Consider the following 23,006-nt stretch of genomic DNA (forward strand, 5'->3'; position numbering starts at 1 on the left):
ACCTTGAAGAGCGTGTAGAGAAGGCCAGCTCACATCAGTAGCAGTTAAGTTATGCTCTGGTGAATGGCTTTCACTCACCCGTTGCTGATTTCATTAAGAAACAAAATGTTAATCATAACTCTGACATGCTTTATGACCGAGTATGTATGAACTGTACCCACCATGTGCAGGAAGTCATTAAAAATAACAAAACGAAGTCACAAAGCGCTGAGGCCGCTGCCTTTTTAGCAGATGAAATGTTGTTTCAGGGACAGGTTGGGAGATGGCGAAATGGAGGCAGGAGTAGGAGAAATAGAACCTCACGGCAATTAAGGGGGAACCGTGGAAAAAGAGATGATAAGTGCTATGCATGCAGGGAAATGGGCCACCACGTAAGAGAGTGTCCTAAGCGCAAGCCTGAGTAACCCCACCTGTAATAAATGATTAGTACCCATCAAAACTGCCAATACACACACATGTTTAGATTATTTTTTTAGCTTGCCCTGATCAACAACAGCCGTGCTCCAGACCACAGATTTGATTGAGGTGGATAAGTGTTAAAAGTAATCTGCATTAAGCTTAAGGTTGCTCAAATTCAGTACAATGACATATGAGATGAAGTAAAATAGGCAAATATTTTACCTAATTACGTGCATAGAGGCACTTGACCTGTTTGAAAACTGTCATCCTAATATGAGCTATTGTTGAGATATAGAGCACACCTGTGAAAACAACTATTATGCTGAACCCTGTATGAAACAGCTGAAAACTACATGATGGAGAAGCTGAGTTGAATATGAAAATGTAAGTCTTTGCCACTGTGGGCAAAGCACGCAACCGCTGTGTGAGGTTGTGTTGCTGTCTCTTCTGAGCTGATGAGCAAGCTACACATTATCAGATCAGGAGCTGGCTGAGAACTCATCAAAGAAAGGGGAAGAGAACTATGATAACTCGAGTATGTAGTGTATCCGTGAGTTCAGCTTCTTCTTTCAGATGCGCAGCAGTTTTCCTGGATCTTGATTCATGTGTGTAGAGTGTTCATAGCATCAGCATCATGTTCTTGTTTATTTGCTTTGTTGGGTTGAAAAATAATTAAATAAACTTGTGATCATACTTATGGATCACCATGGCATATATCATCAGCCATATGATTTATTTATGCAGATGAAAAAAGTGAGTGTGAATGTGCCTGATGTCGCAGTGTGTGTGCGTTGTGTAAACGTAATTGTCTCCACTTGTGAGAGCGGTGATTCTGCAGGTCACCAGCTAGTGTAAAGAAAAAAAAGAGTAAAAAAGAGACAAAATCTACATTGTAGATGGAAAATCATAGGGAAAAGGTTTTGTGTTTATCAGCCAAGAACTACAATCTCATTTTCTGCTTTTAAGAAAGGAGAGTTCTGTGTGTTGGTTAAGCAGTGATAATAATAATGGAAATGTCTTAGTTTTGTCACTTTCAGATGAAACGCAGACCTGGATCAATTTCCCATATGCAGCAGTCGGAAGGAAATTATAGTTTAACATCATTGGAAACATTCGGGCCAAGTTTTTGGCTAACTTATTTACAGCAGCATGTGTCCCTCGACCTCACAAGTGAGCTCTCACTCCTCCCTGAAGACAAGGAATGCAGTTCCAAAGAGCAATAACATGGCAGATAAAGAGACAGCAGCAAAGTCCTGAGCAAAGAGACCCAGCCAGCAGCAGCAGTGTGGACAAACAGCAGTGGAGAAGAAAAGCAAACCCATCATCCTGACTGATTGGATGAATGACACTGTGTTTCCAACAAGCTGCAAAGTCACTGTGCTTGCGAAAAGGACTTTTGAGGAGAACTGAGGAGACTGTTGGAGTTTGACATTTGCCACTTTCGGAGCAAGATGGCAAGAAGAGACAGTGGAACACAGGACAAAGCTGAAGGAGAACTGCCGGCTGTTGGACTGTTGAAGTGGGAGAGGACAACAGAGTGGGAGCAGTAGGTGAGAACACAGAGGAATGCTGTTGTTTAATGTGGGAAATCAAAATTTGGGTTAGCCAACCTGGGGAAAAGAAAACTGACTGCTTAAGTGGAGAATTGTGAAGGAATCTGAAACACTGCAAAAAGAAACATACAAAATCACACACACAAGCAGAACATGCATTAACCCTACTAACACAAACACAAGAGAGCTCATGAAGATTAGGCAGCATCTTGAGCATGTGAGTCTGTTTATCATCTTGTCCAAGTCACCTCGTGTGATGCAAAGACCAGTGAACTCATAGCACATTAGTTAGGAAAAAAATGATGATCAAATAATAGCAGAGAAGTGTGTAGCGAAGGCAACTTTAAGAACATGCCCTGCTGGAGATGCAGCTCCACAGACATTGATTAAACCTGCCTAATAACACAAACACACATGCAATGAAGATCAGCTTGTTCTCTCTCATCAGTGTTAAAATAGTGTAAATTTAACAGACACTTGTTATCAAATGTTGAATTTACCCAGTGCTGACAGTTAACTCTCTGGGTTGCAGGACAACAGTTTATTTTTGTGAAAAAAAAGAAAAGAGATTCTGGTTTGACCAACCAGTGATCAGACAATAAATTTAGTTGTTAATATAGTAAATTGGGAGATGCTTTCTGCCTGACTGATGCAGCACAAGTAATTTACTGTATGAGGGAAATTCCATTTTTGTGATAATATTTTGAACATGCATTTCTGTTGTCCTGTCAACTTAGTGGGTTAACAGCTGATATGCAAATTAGTTGATCGTTCTTAGATTAAGGAAAGGTGACTGAATTCTAGCACAAGTGAATGGGATGTGTTGGAGTTTGTTGGAGTGGAGACTCTAGAACACTGAGTTTCCTGTTGTGATGTGCGAGTGAATCCTGCACCCAGATACACTACTCTGAATATATAAGAACAAACTTCTTTTGCGAAATGCATGACAACATGTCACATGTTTTATGATGACGGGGAAAAGGGAAAACTAAATAAAATCTGTGGCCTAAATGAGTAAAAAGTACAGATTAAATTCATAGCTAATAAGACATTAGGGTTATGTTGTGTGTTGTGCGGCTGATGGTTGGGTTGGAGTTTATCTAGCTGATGATTTTTCTTTTGTTGTGAAGTTGAGCCTGCCAATTAATATGATGGTATGATAAATCATGCTAATGGTATGATTTACCCTCCTGAGATGAGGAGTGTGTGTCATGACTTAACGAGGCCTTTTTATTTTGATACTTTCACAGTGCACTGAAAGTTTTGTTTGATGACCTCGTTTGAAGCAGATCTGCACGATTAGAATGGAAGCGCTATACGACACGTCGTCGAGAAAATTGTTGCAAGTGAGTTTCTCCACATTAAAATGGGCCCAGGAGAAAGTCACTTATCTGGGACAATTAGAAAATAAGTTCCTGTCCAAAAGGATTCAACGAGGAAATCCAGTCTAAATTCTTTTCTTTTTGAAATGACGTCATTTTGCTGAGAAGTGGAAATGAAAATGCGACGTTAATTTCCACTATCAGCAAAGAAAGAATGAATGAATGCATGAATGAATGAGTGAGAGAAAATAAAACTGACTGACTGGTAAAAGCGGACAGAAGCTGACAAACTGACTGACATCACTGTGCGAAGTTAACCCCCACCTGACAAAGGTGCAGATGAATCTATGTGTGTTTCTTTTTACAGGAGCAGAAAGATGACAACAACATCGAGGTTGCGTGATGATTTAACCTTTTAAATGCCACTTTCTGTGTCTGTGCATCTACCAGGGGTGTTATTCATTACCTTGTGTTGCTCACAGAGGTAACTGTGAGAAAGTGTGTATACACCTGCGCAGCGCCAACTTTTCTACAGCATTACAGTTCTTCATGTGATTTGATCATGTGATTTATACCAGGATAACTGGTTGATGTTTTTTACTACAGGATTTCTGGGTTCATGTGTGAAGAAAACTGTGTTTACAGGTTATGGGTGATGCTGTTACACTGTGTTGTTGGGAAAATGTTAAAGGTTACTTTGACGATGTGAATAACATGTGAGACATTTCCTGTGTTGAAACTAGTGTCACTTCTTTCCACAGCTATGGATGGCTAACTTTATGGTCTTTTTACAGCTCCTCTGGAACCTGTCGACTTGTGCCTGACCTCCAGGATTGTCCATGTGTGTTGCTGATGTTTGTTTGTCTAAGAGTGCATGTAGAGGATTCAGCAGAGACGGACAAGTAACATGAGAAAGCAACTAAGAGATGCAGTGTTTGTGGAATAGTTTGATATGGGGCTCATTAGCTGGCCACTACTGAGCTCCTAGTGTTAAATACATGGAGTGACTTTGCTTAAGGGAAGTCACCGGTTACACTAATGTTAACTGAGTACATGGGATGATCCATGTCTGAGGCAAATTATGCCAATAATTGTAGTTTACTGATTTGAGAAAACCTGCACATGATACTTGTCCTGCTGATGCTGAGTGCTTTATTACTCTAATGATACAATTGTTTATAAGTGTGAAGGTTGATTTCACTTCCAGATCTTGTTTTCCAGGCCATGATGGTGTGTATGCAGGCTCCAGGCGGAGCCAGATGTGAAGCAAACTTATTATGCAAAACACACTAACAGCTTTTATTGCAGGGTTATAGGTCCGGGGTGGTGCTGCTCCAGAGGGGGAGACGCCCTGATGTTGCCTGGGACATGATCTAGCTAACCTTTTTCTTTAAGACAGGAATCTGGTTTTGATGAGTTGACTCATGGGAGTGTCCATGCATCAAGAGGAGGGGTCCAGAATTACAAGAATTACATGAAACTATGTTTTCTATGTTTTCTGAACTATGTTTTTTAAGATTGTTGCAGTGATTTGTGTGATTAACAGTTAGTCAACGGGTATTAAACCTATGCAAGTGGTGCATCCATGTTCAGATGAGGCTTTGATGGTCCATAAATGAAGCTCACTGAACTAAAGAATGTGGTTTGATGATGCTTTACATGCTTTCCAAGTAGGAGTTTTTCCTCCTAGCAAGGAAATGCAGGTGCAGCAGTTAGAGTATTGCTGAAAGGAATCTCCTGAGAAACCTTCAGAGGCCCAGTGAGAAACAAGAACCATCCCAGGCATAGCTGACAGTCCAGGCAGTGGTTGAGGTCAAAGGTCGAGCTGTTTGGGGCCCACCATGGGATCAGATTTCGGAGCCACAGCAAGGACCATGGAGCTGCGTTGGAATGAGAGCTGTGCCAAGGGGGCTTTCCAGAGGCCAGTGGAGGAGATTGTGGACAACAGACGGGCACCTGAAGGATGAGGGGAGCGTGCCAAGCTCCACCGACAGCGCAGGGGGAGTTCAAGGATGACATCATGATTCTGTGAAAAGCACAGGAACCAGAAGTTATGGTGGTGATGACAGCAGTTTCCTATGAACATCACCTAATGCTGTGTCACTGTACTGTGCACACGATGGCACACTGAAGACTGCTGGGATCATAACAGCAGTAAGATAACTGGATCCAACATCTTTTCCATAGAGGATTTTTCCTGCAGAGGATGGACAATGGAGGATATGTATCCCCCACAGTACAGAGGCCTGAAGTGAGGTGATGGGGGTTGGCAGAGAGGCCATAAAACTAGAGTGCTGAAGAGCTCTGCAGCTTTCACGATGTTGACAAACAACAAACTCAATGTATGTTTGAATGTCTATTCTACGTACATTTGGACTCTGGTCCTATGAACAGTGATGGAAACAACTGGAAGAGACATTTATGACGTCCTGCAGAACTTAAACCACTCTGCAGAGAGACGTGCGATTTACATGTCTTGCAGAGGAGCACCACCAAGCTGGAGTGTTTTTGAAAATGTTAATTTCTCTTGACTGTTGACAATTCATTTGTTTGCTTGTAGGATGCAGTTTACCATTGGATGAGATTAATGAGAAATTGGATAACTGCTAATATATTTGTCAAACTGTGTACGTTTACATATGCTGAGTATAAAAATGTTTGCATTGACACTGTCAGACATGAGGTATTCATAACTGGGGACTTTTCTAGCATAATTGCCAAAAGGGGGGAAATGTTAGATTTGTATTGTGATTGTCATTTATGCTTAGAAATATTTACTCATATATGCTTAGAGGTGTATAATCGATTGTGTAGTGATAGGAGGTTTGATCCTTAATGGTCTGCAACGGCATTGTGTGCATTCCAGAGTGTTCTGGTTTTCACACCCACACTCTGGGAGCATGGGAGAGGTTGTACCTTGTCTTATTGCTTTATGGTAGGATAAACGTATCTATATCTGTTTTAGTCTAAGTGCCTTTTGTTTAGATGGACGGCTCTGGGGAGTCTTCCTGGGGTCACAGTTTGACCCCCACACACGGATACACAGATACACACACACACACACACACACACACGGTATTCTTCGTTCACATGTATACCTATATAAGAGGTCATACTTTAATGACCCTATGCATATTCATGTAACCACAATAAAAGGAGTGCTATGGGGAACCTGGCTGAGAGTCTGACGGAGGTCAAGTGGGTGGAACGACACTTGGCTCCAGGCAGGTCTCCCTCATGCATGAGTACTACAAGGAACTTTGCCTACTTGTGTCTTGTTTTTGCTGTGTAGCAAATTGTCCTGAACGTTCCAGCGAATAGGTTTATGTTACAAACCTATCAGTAGGGACGTAGATCAACCGTTAAATTGAGAGCTTCGCTTTTACACTCAGCTCCCTCTTCACCACGACGGACCGGTGCAGCGTCCGCATCACTGCAGCCGCAGCACCAATCCATCTGTCGATCTCCGGCTCCCTTCTCCCATCACTCGCGAACAAGACCCCGAGATACTTGAACTCCTCCACTTGGGGCAGGAACTCATCCCCGACCCGGAGTGGGCACTCCACCCTAGAGCAGGGCGATATGACCAAAAATATTTATCATGATATACATTTGAAAATTTGCGATAACGATATAACTGACGATGTAATTGACACTAGACAAAATACTTTACAACTCCACAACTTTATTAGTGCAAAAGACCCCATCAATGTATTTTCACTTAAACAAGCAGCTGTTTTTTATGTACATTAAAGTTATATAAAAATGTAACACTGCAAATTCCTTGCGGACAGTTTAACCAAAAGGCATTTCCAGTAGAAATTGGCCGACATATCCTCAGCATAACCACGTATAATATCCACAAAACTTAAAAAGAGGTTATACACACAGAATACGGTAATATTACGTTGAAGCACAGTACGTATCACTCCGCGAGGCTCCTGCCTGCGATAGCCGTAATCCGAGCGGTGTTTTGTTATTGGACTTATGTGCAAATCACAGTTTGGCCATAACGAACACCTTGTTCGAACATAAGAGTGTCCATAAGTGCATGTGGCACCAGGACGCTCTAGGCCGCAGGTCGATGATCGATTTTGTAATCGTATCACCAGACCTGCGACCATATGTTATGGACACTCGGGTAAAGAGAGGGGCTGAGCTGTCAACTGATCACCACCTGGTGGTGAGTTGGATCAGGTGGCGGGGGAGGACGCTGGACAGACCCGGTGCACCTAAACGCGTAGTGAGGGTGTGCTGGGAATGTCTAGCAGAGGCCCCAGTCCGCGAGATCTTCAACGCACACCTCCGGCAGAGCTTCAACAGCATTCCGAGGGAGACTGGGGACATTGAGTCCGAATGGACCATGTTCAGCGTCTCCATTGCCGAAGCTGCTGCATTGAGCTGCGGCCGCAGGGTGGTTGGTTCCTGCCGTGGTGGTAATCCCCGAACCAAATGGTGGACACCAGAGGTGAAGGGAGCCACCAAGCTGAAGAAGGAGTCCTATCGGGCTTGGTTAGCCTGTGGGACTCCGGAGGCAGCCGACAGGTATCGACAGGCCAAGCGGAATGCGGCTCGGGCAGTGGCTGAAGCAAAAACTCGGGTGTGGGAGGAGTTCGGAGAGGCCATGGAAAAAGACTTTCGGACTGCCTCGAAGAGATTCTGGCAAACCGTCAGGCGTCTCAGGAGGGGAAAGCGGTGCTCTACCTGCACTGTGTATAGTGCTGGCGGAGCGCTGCTAACGTCGACTGAGAAAATTGTCAGGCGATGGAAGGAATACTTCGAGGACCTCCTTAATCCCACTGACACGTCTTCCGAGGAGGAAGCAGAGTCTGGGGATGAGGGGAATGACCCGCCAATTTCCGGGGGCGAGGTCACTGAGGCAGTTAAACAACTCCTTGGTGGCAGAGCCCCTGGTGTTGATGAGGTCCGCCCCGAGTTCCTGAAGGCTCTGGATGTTGTAGGGCTGTCCTGGTTGACACGCCTCTACAATGTTGCGTGGAGATCAGGGGCAGTACCCCTGGACTGGCAGACCGGGGTGGTGGTCCCCATCTTTAAGAGGGGAGACCGGAGGGTGTGTTCCAACTACAGGGGGATCACACTCCTCAGCCTCCCTGGGAAAGTCTATGCCAGGGTGCTGGAAAGGAGAGTTCGTCCGTTAGTCGAACCTCGGATACAGGAGGAACAATGCGGTTTTCGTCCTGGTCGCGGAACACTGGACCAGCTCTTTATCCTCTCAAGGATACTTGAGGGTGCATGGGAGTTTGCCCAACCAGTCTACATGTGTTTTGTGGACTTGGAGAAGGCATTCGACCGTGTCCCTCGGGGTGTCCTGTGGGAGGTGTTGCGGGAGTATGGGGTGTCTGGCCCATTGCTACGGGCCATTCAATCCCTATACAACCGTTGCAAGAGTTTGGTTCGCATTGCCGGCAATAAGTCGGACTCGTTCCCGGTGGGTGATGGGCTCCGCCAGGGCTGCCCTTTGTCACCGGTTCTGTTCATAATTTTTATGGACAGGATTTCCTCCAGCCAAGTGGCGGAGGGCTTTCACTTCGGTGGCCTCAGAATCTCATCTCTGCTTTTTGCGGATGATGTGGTTCTGTTGGCTTCATCAGGTGAGGGCCTCCAGCTCACACTGGAACGGTTCGCAGCCGAGTGTGAAGCAGCGGGAATGAGGATCAGCACCTCCAAATCTGAGGCCATGGTTCTCAGCCGGAAGTTTTTCTTTAACTAAAGTTTTAATGTTCACTAAAGGAAATGCAATACATGCCTTGTGGGTACATCCTTGGGATTTTCATGAAAAGTAATATTCAGAAAATATATGAAGGAATAGAGTTTTTTACCTTGAAAAATTACAACACTTGTACTTTTAAACTTTTTTAAAAACTTTTTTTGATTAAGATCAATCCATATATTATGCATAGTCACAAACAAATGTAAATGTAGTGAAACAAATGGTAAATTGAAATGAAATGAAAAAAATGAAAGCTATTGTTTAAAGTAATATAAAAATCTTAAGGAAGTGAATGATAGCCAGTGTGCACTGTAAAGTTTTTGAATGGGGTAGTTTCAACTTGAAAAATATGGCAATTTAACAGTTTTTCTTTATTGCTTCTGATTCACCATAGTTGAAATAGTTCATAAACTGACAGACAGACAAAGAAAAATAGTGTTAAACTAATATAAAAGCATTAAAGTTAGAACCAGTGTGAAGTTTCATGATAGCCAATGTACATGGTGAAGTTTTTGTAGAGGGTTCAACAACAGCTGAGAAGCCTTCAGCTAATCCAAAATGCTGCAGCAAGAGTACTGACAGGGACTAGAAAGAGAGAGCATATTTCTCCTGTTTTGGCTTCCCTTCATTGGCTTCCTGTTAAATCCAGAATTGAATTCAAAATCCTGCTCCTCACATACAAGGTCTTAAATAATCAGGCCCCATCTTATCTTAATGACCTTGTAGTACCATATCACCCTATTAGAGCACTTCGCTCTTGCACTGCAGGCCTACTTGTTGTTCCTAGAGTATTTAAAAGTAGAATGGGAGGCAGAGCCTTCAGTTTTCAGGCCCCTCTTCTGTGGAACCAACTTCCAGTTTGGATTCGGGAGACAGACACTATCTCTACTTTCAAGATTAGGCTTAAAACTTTCCTTTTTGCTAAAGCATATAGTTAGGGCTGGACCAGGTGACCCTGAATCCTCCCTTAGTTATGCTGCAATAGACGTAGGCTGCCGGGGATTCCCATGATGCATTGAGTTTTTCCCTTCCAGTCACCTTTCTCACTCACTATGTGCTAATAGACCTCTGTGCATCGAATCATATCTGTTATTAATCTCTGTCTCTCTTCCACAGCATGTCTTTCATCCTGTTTTCCTTCTTTCACCCCAACCGGTCGCAGCAGATGGCCGCCCCTCCCTGAGCCTGGTTCTGCCGGAGGTTTCTTCCTGTTAAAAGGGAGTTTTTCCTTCCCACTGTCGCCAAAGTGCTTGCTCATAGGGGGTCATATGATTGTTGGGTTTTTCTCTGTATTTATTATTGTGCTATCTACTGTACAATATAAAGCGCCTTGAGGCGACTTTTGTTGTGATTTGGCGCTATATAAATAAAATTGAATTGAATTGAATTGAATTGAATTGAACAGTGCACTACAACAACCACAATGGTATATCCTTTGGCAAAAACAATGGCCATGATCACGGCCCTTTTCCATCCTGCACATGGTCAGCTGTGAACACAAGTAGTAGTACCAGTGGCAGTTGTTCTTATTATACAACTTTCTGATCTGCTTGGAGCTGGGAGGGCACATAAAACAGTGTCAAGTGTTATAACAAGTTGGAGCCCCATATATAGCCTAGAATGACCCAATTTATATAATTTAGACACAAGCAAGTCCTCATATAATCCTGTATGTGGAAAGTGTAAGACTGGTATGTTTCTAACAAAACAGTTCTCAGGGAAAGCCAAGATGTCTATATGTTGGTAGCAGTGATGGGAATAACAGCGTTACAAGTAACGGCGTTACTTTTTTCCAGTAACGAGTAATCTAACTAATTACTATTCCTATCGTTACAACGTCGTTACAGTTACTAACAAGGAAACGCAGTCCGTTATTATTTTTCAACAAACAGACGGTTGAAACTGTGTTCAGCTTACCGCATCTTATTTCAGCTGCACGGAAGTAGCTGTAAGTAATCTGGACGCTACAGCTTTAAGCAGCTACGCGCTCCCGCGGACGATAATCACAATCACTGTCTAGCACAACACCTGGAGCTCAGGGGGCAAAACAATCGAGTGCTGCTGTTTGACTGAGGAAGAATAAAGTAGTCGTGGTAAGTCAATCACATGACCACTTAAAGACAAAGCAACAAGGTGATATATACCAGTTTTTAAATTGTGTGGATAGGCCACGTAAAACCAGAGTCATGATAAACAATATATACGCGGCGTTTTTTCCTCAATAGTTTCGCCACGTTAGCGCTAGCAAGCACTCTCTGCTTATGAGCAAAAAAACAAAACAGGGGAAGTTTTAGGAGTGACGTAGAGAGAGAGAGAGAGAGAGAGCAGAAAAAGAGAGAGAGCGAGTTTTGAGATGTGAGATTTGTGACGTTTAGCGTGTTTGGAGTGTGTAGTTAATGTGTTGTCTTGTGTAGTTAGTGTGTAGTGTTGTGGATAGTTTTGTGTTGTGTGTTAGAACAATGAGGCGACTGCTGTCTCCAGGTAGAAACAGCAGTGATACACCTGCTGCTGTCAGACCTGCAGGTATCAGGCTGTGATGTTCTCCTTTGTAGTGGACACAAAATATTTTTTTGGAGTGGCACAAATAATTTGTGTGGCATCTTATTGAAGAACAGCTGATTGTTCTGTAAATAGTTTGAAATGGTTATTTAAAAAATCAAGGTAAATGGATGCAAATAAATTTGTTGTTTGCAAAACTTGTGCATAGGATTTTAAAATTGACAATTAATATTTGCATTTGAAGTTATGAAATATGATTCATTAAACATGTTTGTGGTTGTTACAGTAAAAATATAATTTTTTCTACTCTGATTTTATGGTTTTTGTCTGATTTTAGATCAATTCTGGTTATACAGTATGACAAAATGAGAACATAACTGTAAATTCAGGCACGCGAGGTTGCGCTAAAAAGAATGATACCAAACAAGGCAAAGTAAATAGTTTTTAAAGGTAAAATGTGGAGGGAAAATCAAGAGTAGTAAAAAAATGGCCAATTATACCCTGGACGCCAGAGGGTTAAACGTTCTTTGTTTTTTTTTTAAGTAACGCAATAGTTACTTTTCCAAGTAATTAATTACTTTTAGAATATTGTAACTCAGTTACTAACTCAGTTACTTTTTTGAAGAAGTAACTAGTAACTATAATTGAATTACTTTTTCAAAGTAACTTGCCCAACACTGGTTGGTAGTCATGTTTTCTTACACTAAGAACTTATGTTAGAACGACACCAGCTAAAAGGTTATAGTTTTTTTAGTCCTTATTTTCATAATAATAGCATTAATATGTGGATCTTTACAAATTAAAATGCACCAAACGTATTTTAAATGTTATATATTAGACTTTATTTATATGTGGCACACCCAAAATGCGTGGCCACTTTTGTGTTAATCATCTAATTTAATTTATTTAATTTGTTTATTTGTTATTTTCTGTGACTATGAATATTCAAAATGACTTTGGTAACATGACCAATTTATGCAGTATATTATTTTGTCACATGGACTGTACAGAAGGACAGAAAAATGGAGCAACACCTCAGGTGGAACTATTATTTCAAGGCAGGTGCACCCCAGTTGCTTTAGGGGGATGGACTTCCGCCCACTATTCAGATGCAATCTGAGAGGCAAACCGAGTGCACTGTGTCTTCATTGCTTCTGAACTTTACTTGTATTTGCAGGGATTTCTTCTTTGTTATTGTGGCACCATTCCTGGGGCCTGTAACATATAGTTAATTTTTACTTCAAATATATTTCTTTCCAAAGTTAAAGTATTAAACCTATGTACAGTCAGGGGGTATTTTCAAACTTTCAAAGGACATCCTTCGGGTTAATATTATTATAACACACAGGAAGCAGTCTTCACCACAACAGATGTTTCTGCATGCAGTTAACAAACTGAAACTTTGGACTGACAGCAACAAGCTCAGCACTGATAGTTCTTATTAATATATTGGACAAAGCAGGAGAGATACAGTGTTTGTATGTTTTTTTAGCCTGAAAATAAATATTTCATCAATGGCATTTCCTTATAGAATAGCACATCTGAACTGAATAATGCCTGAGTAAAGAAAAATCATAATTAATACCAATTCAAAATGAGTATGAGTACCACTAAGAGTATGCCGACCATCAGGCATGTAACCAGGTCATAAGTCTCAGGCATGTTATTTAAGAAAGAAAGCAAAATCATTGCAGATTTTTTTTTCACCTAAACTAAAGTGTACTAAAGTGTCCAAGCTAAAATAATAATAATTAAAAAAAAAAAAAACAATAGTGTACCATCAGGCCTTTTTAATGGTTCAGTTATTTATATGAAGAAAGAGTTAGCTGTTAAATACTTACTTGACTCTCTTGTTTCTATGTATGTGTGTATGGACAACTATATTTTCAACTAGAACTGAACGCCCAGAGTTCCACTCTGCCTCAGGTGGGAAACTTCAGGGAAGCAAAAGAGGGAACAAGAAAGGATGAGAGCAAACTGGAGTTGTAGCCGATGCACATCTGCAGGGCCCAGCTGACTCCAGAGGAAAGAAGAAGGACGCTTATGGTTAGTGAGTGTTTTTACTGTGGGCAACATGGACATCTCATCAACACCTGTCCAGTGTGCCCACAAGACATGGCCTATATTATTTCTCCACCCAGCACTTGACCAGTTGTAGGCTTCCTCTGGCTTTATTATTTATATTATATTAAATATTATTATTATTCACTGGAGTCATTTTTGTTCATAGCACTATTTGTAGTCTACTACCACAACAACGACCATTGCCGACCAACTCACTGTCTCCTATTTATCTATGCTTCCTTCTGTTTATCATGACCTGGCGAAGGTGTTTCAAAGGGATTTATGTAATAAGGTACTTTATTACTTTAAATTCAATTAAAAGAAAAAAGAAAGACACAAAAATGCAAAACTAGATTGCAGAATTGCACATGGAAGCAAAAAAACAACAAAAACAAAAGAAAAATGCTGCTTTTGTAATTAGTGGCTTAATCTTTAAGCATCTGCTCCAAATCTTTTCCAGTCTTTTTTGAGAGAATTGAAGGTTCATAAACCACATTTGTCATTTAGATCTTCAAGCTCAAGTTTTATTTCCTTACTTTTTCCTGCACTGTGGGTCTAAAAGGAGTTGATGATCTCAACATGATCAGGTTAGATTCACTATGCAGTTTGCCAAAGCATAACAGAGTGTGCTTTCTGTCATGTAAAATCCAGCAGGTAACATGCAAGAAATACTCAAATCAATTTAAATTATTTAAAAGAACATACCTCATTCTCAATCAGAGCAACCTGTGAGGCAGATTTATACTCAGACATCACACTTAACTCTTGTTAAGTTCTTAACATTATGAATTGTAAACAGATTATAATGTGAAAGACAAGAGGTTTCATAAATGTGGAAAAACTGAGATATATTGTTGAACTTGCTGTATTTTTCTTCAGGCATCTCAGACTGTTGCTCATCAAATTACAAATGTTTTTTTTAGATTGTTACAGTCTTTGCAGTATAGGCACTGTGTATGAATTGCATGACTTTGACATGCTGATTAGATCAAGACTTACAGGTAATGCACAGTACTGTAGTTTTGGAGAGAAGAGGAAACAAAACTGAAAAATCTGTCACACAGATTTTCCAATTTTATACAGTTTGCAAACTGTTTTCCTGCAAAGAGACCCTGAAAAGATTAGCCTGGGAATGTCTGACAGCAATGGCCCCCTTTCAACCACCATATGATTTAATAAAAAGGAAGCTACTCCAGCAACCTCCAACAAAGCATAGTATCTTGAAAAGATATTCAGGAAACATATTCCTGCTAAAGGTGAAAGCAACAAATGTGTTTAATAACTTGAGGGAAAAACTCAACAAATACAACTAGGCTATAAAGACAGAGATACTAGCAGTTGGTTATGTGCGACGGATGGCTCCACTCAGCATTACTGGAGCACTTGCTAGCTACTCTCATTATGACTGTAAATGGAAATTCATGATGCATGGTAAACATGGTAAAAGATTAAGCAGGTGGTTAATGGTGTTCTATAATTTGGTCATTATCTCCACTTGCCTTTCTGAACAAGTTTCTTCAAGCTTCTTCAAGACACATTGTTCTTTATCAGTAACATTAACTCCTACTGAATTTATCATCTGGTTGCTGTAAAAGCAGGAGCTGCCAAAGGGTCTGATAAAGAGGAAGTGTTTACAAACTGTTAGCAAGAAACCTAATTTTATATAACCCAGGCCACAGGAAATGGATGTCTCAAAGGAAAATGCTAATAAAGAGTACACTGGGAATCATTTTGTCTGTGAAAGCTGATTCCTTTGGTTTAAATTAAATACGTATTTGTATAGGAAACAGACTCTAACAGATCACTGTGACAGCTATGGCTACTTTGACTACTGGGGGAAAGGAACATCCGTGACTGTCACAACAGGTAAAAATATATGTATTTTTTCCTTTTTATGAAAAATGTAATAACACTTTTTAAGTCGTTGTATTTAGGGTTTTAAAGGGACATGGTTTTGTATGTTGGATATGTTGAGTTATTACACTGTGAATGCTGCTTTTGATTACTGGGGAAAAGGAACCACAGTCACTGTCACAACAGGTAAAAAAGGTTTTTGTCTTCATATTATACATGTGGTTCTTTTAGAGGCATTTTTTTGGTTTTTTGTTTGTTTGGTTTTTCGACATTAGTGGGCTCATGAGAGTCTTCAAGGTACTTGTTTTTGTATGTTCAGTGTGTTAATATCTTATACTGTGATGATGCTTTTGACTACTGGGGAAAAGGCACAATGGTCACTGTCACAACAGGTAAGAGGAGCTTTCTGACATAATGTTAATACTAAAACTATAAAACACTGTTTAATTTGGCATATTTAGAACTTGGAGGTGGTTGTTTTGGTATGTCGGATATGTTGAAATATTACACCGTGACAACGCTTTTGACTACTGGGGAAAAGGCACAATGGTCACGGTTACATCAGGTAAAATGATTCATTTCATTTTCTTAATGTTAAGATTTAAATTTGAAGACTGTGTTGTTGTTTTTTCAAAGAAAAATGTTTTTCATACTAATTTCTATATTATTATAAGTCTATAATCTGTACTCTCAGTTTAATCTTTAATGGTTAAAACTCAGGTATTATTTTTAAGAATTCGGAATCTCAATTTGCAAAAAACGAGAGTATTTCAGATTTTTTGGTTATCGTAAAATAAGATGGAAAAATGCGAACAGGTTTTTGTACAGAGCGCTAAATATTTCTTTAGATTGTGGCCATTCTTTTGACTACTGGGGAAAAGGCACAATGGTCACTGTCAGTTCAGGTATGAATTTTAACATTATTCTTATAACTAACTTTTTTTTCCTGCTTAATTATATAAAGTCTGACAAAGAAATTAGAGAAAGTACCTGGTATTTCTTTCTCTTTAATTCATTTAGAAAATAATTAAATAAGCAGTTATTTAGTTGAAAGTGATTAAAATTATTTCCAAAGTTAAATGATGTCACCAAGTAATGCCATATCACAGAAGTTTTTGTGACAGGTGTGAAAAGACTCTGTTAACTGTGATAACTGGGCTTTTGACTACTGGGGAAAAGGTACAATGGTTACAGTCACATCAGGTAAGGTGATCTAATTCTTCCACTTTAATTTTAAGATTTTCTTTAAAATCTGATTTGTTTAAAGAAATATTGGTTGTGAGAAAATTCAATGCCGTCATTTGTAGACTGCTGAGGGATGAATGTCTTATAATTTACAGACTTGGTTTAAATGTTGGTGGTGAAAAACAGCTTTTGTTCAGTCTTATGAATCTCTTTATATTAACTATAAGGAGAATATAGCAGATTGTAGACTGTTATTAGATCGAGCGTAAGGTTTTTGTATGCAGTTGTCAGTAAGTTGTTAGACTGTGACTACGGTTTTGACTACTGGGGAAAAGGCACGACAGTCACTGTCACATCAGGTATGAATTGTTATAATTCTTGCTAAAGAGAGAAATTCCTGATCTCCCAAACAAACAAACAAACAAACAAACAAAAAACATAACCAACAATAAAGCTAATATTTCACCTCATTAAATAACATGACATATTGTTAAATATTTCAAAAGTCATAATTGTTTATACACTTTGTGGAAACACACACACACACACACACACACACACACACACACACACACATAGTAAGGTGGGATGAGAAAAAGAATATATCTTAGCAGTCTTGCTCATGAGTATTAAGCTTTGGTACATTGTCTTTTTTTAATTCTTCACTCATACACTGTAAGTCCTCTGCGCCTGTCTGAAAATCAGTATTGCAGCATGTTGTGTTTCTTTCCATCTGTCTAAATAATCCTCGTCCTTTCTGATCTCTGCCTGTCTCCCTCCACTTTCACTGTGCATTGATAATTAACATAATTAACATTGATATTAAATGTGTGTTTGCTTGCCAGTCAATGTATATGCAGAAGTGAGCAATGAAGCTCTGCAGTTCCATTATTTCCTTTTGGGACTACAGGAATCTAATTTTCTTTTTGACATTGTGCAAAGTAAAAAAAATCTGAGCAAAAGGAACTTGTTTATATAGAAAATCAATATAGTATGAACATTGTAGCAGATTATTTATCTCAGCTTCTGCATATATATGTATATAAATATTATTCCCTGCTTCTGCATACACATATTTGTGTATATCTTTGTTTTTCAGCGACATTTAAGCAGAATCCAACTGTTAAAGTGTTTTCCTCCTCTTCTGATGAGGACGGTACCTATACTGCCTCCTGCTTTGCCAAAGAGTTTGCACCAAAGAAACATAACTTAAAATGGCTGAAAAATGGAGCAGACATCACCAGCACAATAGATCTGACTGAAACAGTTTCTGAGTCAAAAAATGCGGCTGGAAAAACAGTGTACAATGCAGCAAGTTTTCTCACAGTAAATTCCACTGGCCTGAATGATCAGACTAAATTTATGTGTCTCTTTACGGGAGGAGAAGATGCATCTTTGAATAAAACTGTGGCTTACAAAGACAATACACCAGGTAACAGAAAAATAAACAATTGTTTTCTCATTATGATTTTGCAATGATTTTGTTCTATAACCATTTATTGCTGCATTATACAGATTTCAAACCATGTAGTACGTCAGATGTGAAGGCACAAATTTTTGGCCCCAAAACCCAGGACATGCTTTTCAATAAAAAAGGAACTATAACATGTAAAGTCATGACAGAAAATAAAAATCTCTATATAAGTTGGGAGGATGAGGAAGGAAATGACATGGAGAGTAAGCCAATAACTCCAGTCAATGGCATGCAGAACGCATACAAATCTGAACTTGACATCACCTATGACGAATGGACCAGGGGGGTAAAACGCTTCTGTGTTGTTCACCACCAAGATTTGATTGAGCCTTTGAGGGAACCTTATGAAAGGGATTTCGGTAAGAAAAATACTCAGAAACTGTTTAGTCCTTATTGACATCTTGATATCAAAGACATCATAAACATTGCTTCTCAGTGTGTATGTGTGTGTGGATGTCTTTGTGTGTGGATTTGATTCACTGTATTGTTTTGGTTAATTATGCTGGTTAATGTATGTGTGGCACAAAGTCTCATGTTGTTTCATGCTTACAGGAGGAAACCCTCAGCGTCCGTCAGTGTTTATGCTCCCTCCTTTAGAACAAACTAACAAAGCAGAGGTGACCCTGACTTGCTTTGTGAAAGACTTCTTCCCTAAGGAGGTTTTTGTGTCTTGGCTTGTGGATGACGAGGAAGCAGACTCAAGTTATGCTTTTAATACCACAGAACCCATTGAAAACAATGGATTCTATTCTGCTTATGGCCAGTTATTTGTCAGCCTTGAGCAGTGGCAAAGGGATGATGCTGTCTATAGCTGTGTAGTGTACCACGAATCTGTGGTTAACACAACTAGAGCTATTGTCAGGTCCATTGGGTACAGAACATTTGACAAAAACCGCATTGACCTCAACATGAACATCAACCAAGACTCCAAGTGCTCGGCCTAGTAGATGTTTCTCATGTCTCTGTCTGCTGTTTGTTGTTTAATGTCTGTCGCTTGTAATATGACATTGTGTTTGTGTGTTTTAATGCAGATTTAAAATAAAAAAAAAAACAAACAGTTTGCAACTCTGTTGATGTTCATTACATGCAGTTCATGTCTTCATTTAAATCATTTTGTGAGCTTTATGTTTGTTGTACAGTCACAGTGCTATCCTAATGTAGACAGTAGCATGTTTGAGTTATTTATACAATGATAATAATATAAAAATTTTTTTAACATTGAATTTCTACTAGAATAATATAACATCACTAAACGAGGTATTTAGGGAACAGTCTGTTTATTTAATATGCAGATAGTTTAGTAACACTGCTTCTGTGACTTGTCTTTGTGTGCCTGTGTTTCATCTACTGAGTCTTGCACCCCATAAAAACAAATGACTGCTTAATAAAACCCTTTAAATCTCCCAGGCAAGGCATAAATATAGTAAAAAAATACTGGAGTCTTTCTAAAGCAAGTCAGAAGTCAGGATCCTACGTATGGAAGGACATGAAATTCTACTAATCTTTATGGGACACTCACTCGACCTCTGTCACCTTATTTGTCTTTTTTTTCTTTTTTCTTTTCTGTTGTTATAAGTTCCAACTAGGTTGGCTGACCATGAATCTGCTATAGAATATAAAGTCAAAAAATATCCACTTAACAGAAAATAAATAAAATATATAAGTTACTATTTTACAATGTGTGTTTCAAAGTGGGATGTGAAATGTCAAAATAATTGACTGAATAACATTTGTTCATCTAGATTTTTCCATCATGGACTCTGGAGTTTAGTCACCCTGGACTATCAGGAGAAGATAACATAGCAAGCGTAGCCATCGTCTTCATCCTTCTCTTCCTCATCACTCTGCTGTTAATCTTTGGAACAACTGTTATCAAGGTAATCATAAATTAAAGTGCTGGCATTGTGTGCAGATTTAACACAGTGAGCAGAAGAAAATGTCATGAATTCAAATGAGTGAAAAAATACTTTCAGCAATAAACAGTATGACAAAATATATTTATCAGTAGACAGACAGAAAACTGTAATCATAAAATGATCATAATTGCCTCACTAAAAGTCATTTTGCATTCTTCATTTAACCATCAGTCAGAATAACTTAAACTTTTCAAGTTATTGTAAAAAACCTAAAAAAAAAACCTAAAAAAAATACTGATTACAGAAAAAATGTACCTATGCACATTAAAAGCATTTATGATTATGTCAGTTTAATAAACCAATGTGAGATTTTTTTTTTAATACAATAAAAAAGAAAGAAAAAGGTTCACATTATCCTAGTGAAGGATTAGCTATTTAACAACTTAGCTGTTTTTGTGAACATATTTATATTTATAAAGTTGTTACTAATATCATATAAACAATATATATCAGCTAAAATTCACTTAGAGTGCTGAAATTGTATAAAAACACAATTTAATAGCTGAATGTTCAAAGGCCAGCTGATATCATACTGATATCGCCCTACTCAAAGATCTAGCTGTATGGACAAAGACAAGGGTTTTAAGTCAGAAGTGTCACGGTGGTTAAAGAGTGGACTCAGGCGCAGAGCTCAGGAATAAGGACAGTGCATTTATTTACAGTGCAGCAAGGTGACAACAACTCAAATGTGCAACAATGGTGATAGTGCGTCCCTCCTTCCGTGTAAGCCCGTGCGTGGTAGTGAGTGCCCGTCTCTCCTCCAAGTGCTTCCTTTGTGTCCGTAAATCCTCCGTCAATCCCAGGCTTAGTGCAATACTCCAGCGCTGTCTGTCGCTCAGCCACACCATTAAGTAGCCCTGCTGAAGATGGTAGTTGATTGGCAGCAGCTGGTGGATTGATTGCAGGTGCGACAGCTCCGGGCGACAGCACTTCCGGGTCGGAGGTAGCTTGTTGCTAGGTTACCTCCTAACACATCACAGCGGGGCCGGAGGGGAAGACAGGGCGATAGGAGAGGCACACACACACACGCACACAAATATACATACTGGCAGGTCGACCGGTCAGGGCGCCGTCAGATCCTGACAAGAAGTCAGAAGCAGCAAGTGTAATTTCTATTACACTGCATGTTGGAAGACCATCAAGACAAAATCGTTTCAGATCCAAATGAAGCTCTTTCAAAATCAGTGTGGCATGTGTGGTGGATTACAATATTTAAGATATGGTGACAAAAGTGATTATCAAACTCATTAAATTGTGTGATATTATGTGGAATAATCTATGCCAATGTCAAAACATATAAAAGATGTTCATATCTTTGATTTAAACCAATTTTATATATTTCAGTTAAAAGATAATTACACTACATAATGTTATTATTTGAGTTCATTTTTCTTTATGTCCCAGTGTGGCATGTATATCCCAGTGGTTTATGGCCAGATGATGAAGTCTCTGAATGCCTTAATCAATCAAATGCATATTATTGAAAGTAAAATGATTTAGAAATTATCCTAATACTGTGTAACAATCTATTATAAGCACCTTTGTCCTGCAACTGTTAGTTTGACCTCCTAAGTGAATTTCAGCTGATATTAAAGAAGTGTTCCTTATAAGTTTATTCAGCAACTATACTTAACCAACTTCAAAATAAACGTATAACATTTTAAGTTTCCTGTGTATTGATACATTTTTTGATATATGTGTGGCAATTTAACTTCATGCATAAACACTATTTATAATGAAGTAGTGGTGAGCAGTATGAAATAAATCCTTTTGCTCAAAGTTCACTAATTTTTTTATTTTTTAACAGGTCAAATAAAACAAATGGACTGTGAAAGGACCGTTGTGTGTGGTGAAAAACATATTTCTCAAACATTTTTTTCATATAATCTCATACTATCATGTAAGTAATCACAACTGCCTTTTTTAAACTGCAAAAGCTTTATCTGTTTTTAAAAATGAATGTTTTAATGAAGATAAAATTGTTTTTCTCTTGTATTATTTTGAAATTGTTTGCATTATCTGAAGGTTGATCTGTAAAAGTTGAATGTATTTTCAGGATTATTTATATGTATTTAATATTTTGTCCTTTTTTAAACTCTCTAACTCTCTTCTGTTCATCACATCCACAGCATCTGGAATCAGCAGCCCGTTCTATACCGAATATGCAAAGTAGTAGATTTTACAGTTGGTTGCGTTTTACTCTATTATTAGAGGATTTGAGAACTAAAACCTTTGGCAAAGTCATGAGACGTGAAATGAAATGCATGTGGTGCACATGCAAACTGACATTAGAAATTTAAATGTGTACTTGGTTTCGCTTACTGGTATAACCGCACCTCACACCTGGTGTCTGTGATGCTCCGTTGCTCTTCTGTATTTTGGTACTTTTTTGAAACCTGGGTGTTACTCAATGCTTCCGCTTGCTGCTTGCCCTGATCACTCTGCCATATCATGCATAACAACTGTGCAACAGACTTCCTGCCTTATCTTCACCTGACACAGCAACACCAAACAATGTCAAATTATAACTCTGCCATCTAGCCTAAAGACAAACACACTACACTTAAAACTGAAATGAAACAGTTCCTCATTTACCAAAATCTGAAGGTATGTATAACTGAGATGACATCAACTTTTTTTGTTGTTGCATTAACACATAATATTTATAATTATGCATGTAAAGTCAAACTAATCTTTTCTCTATCTCAGTGCCTCGGATTGTCTCGCCAAACATCACATTGTACCCAGTCTGGGATGGGGAATTTGGAATCTCAGCAGTAAGGCTCATCTGCACATTGAGTGACTTCTTTCCAGACAAACTTACTTTGAAGTGGGTATGGGATCAACAACCACTGAATCAAAACAATGAGGCAAACACAAGGAAGCTACAAAGTGGAGAACAAGGGAATAAAACCTTCAGCCTGAGCAGCGAACTCAGGCCAGATATGACAATGTGGGCAGAAGGCTCAACTTATACCTGCATGGCTAATCACAGTAATGTTGAATATA

The 23,006-nt window shown here is 39.2% G+C and overlaps 2 protein-coding genes across 7 annotated transcripts in view; both read left to right on the top strand.

The window, feature by feature from the left end:
- The window catches only part of LOC106096470 (immunoglobulin mu heavy chain), a 1,110,954-nt gene extending 1,091,816 nt beyond the window's left edge, over positions 1 to 19,138 (top strand). Inside the window, exons 6-8 of the mRNA XM_025906581.1 lie at positions 17,707 to 18,039; positions 18,123 to 18,440; positions 18,634 to 19,138. Of these exons, the coding sequence (XP_025762366.1) occupies positions 17,707 to 18,039; positions 18,123 to 18,440; positions 18,634 to 19,025 (1,043 nt within the window). The 3' untranslated portion in view covers positions 19,026 to 19,138. The remainder of the gene's footprint in view (positions 1 to 17,706; positions 18,040 to 18,122; positions 18,441 to 18,633) is intronic.
- The window catches only part of LOC100709195 (uncharacterized), a 1,346,887-nt gene that overhangs the window by 1,299,217 nt on the left and 24,664 nt on the right, over positions 1 to 23,006 (top strand). The gene's annotated exons all lie outside the window — the stretch shown is intronic.

This window comes from Oreochromis niloticus, linkage group LG4, assembly GCF_001858045.2.
Source record: "Oreochromis niloticus isolate F11D_XX linkage group LG4, O_niloticus_UMD_NMBU, whole genome shotgun sequence".
Classification (NCBI taxonomy): domain Eukaryota; kingdom Metazoa; phylum Chordata; class Actinopteri; order Cichliformes; family Cichlidae; genus Oreochromis; species Oreochromis niloticus.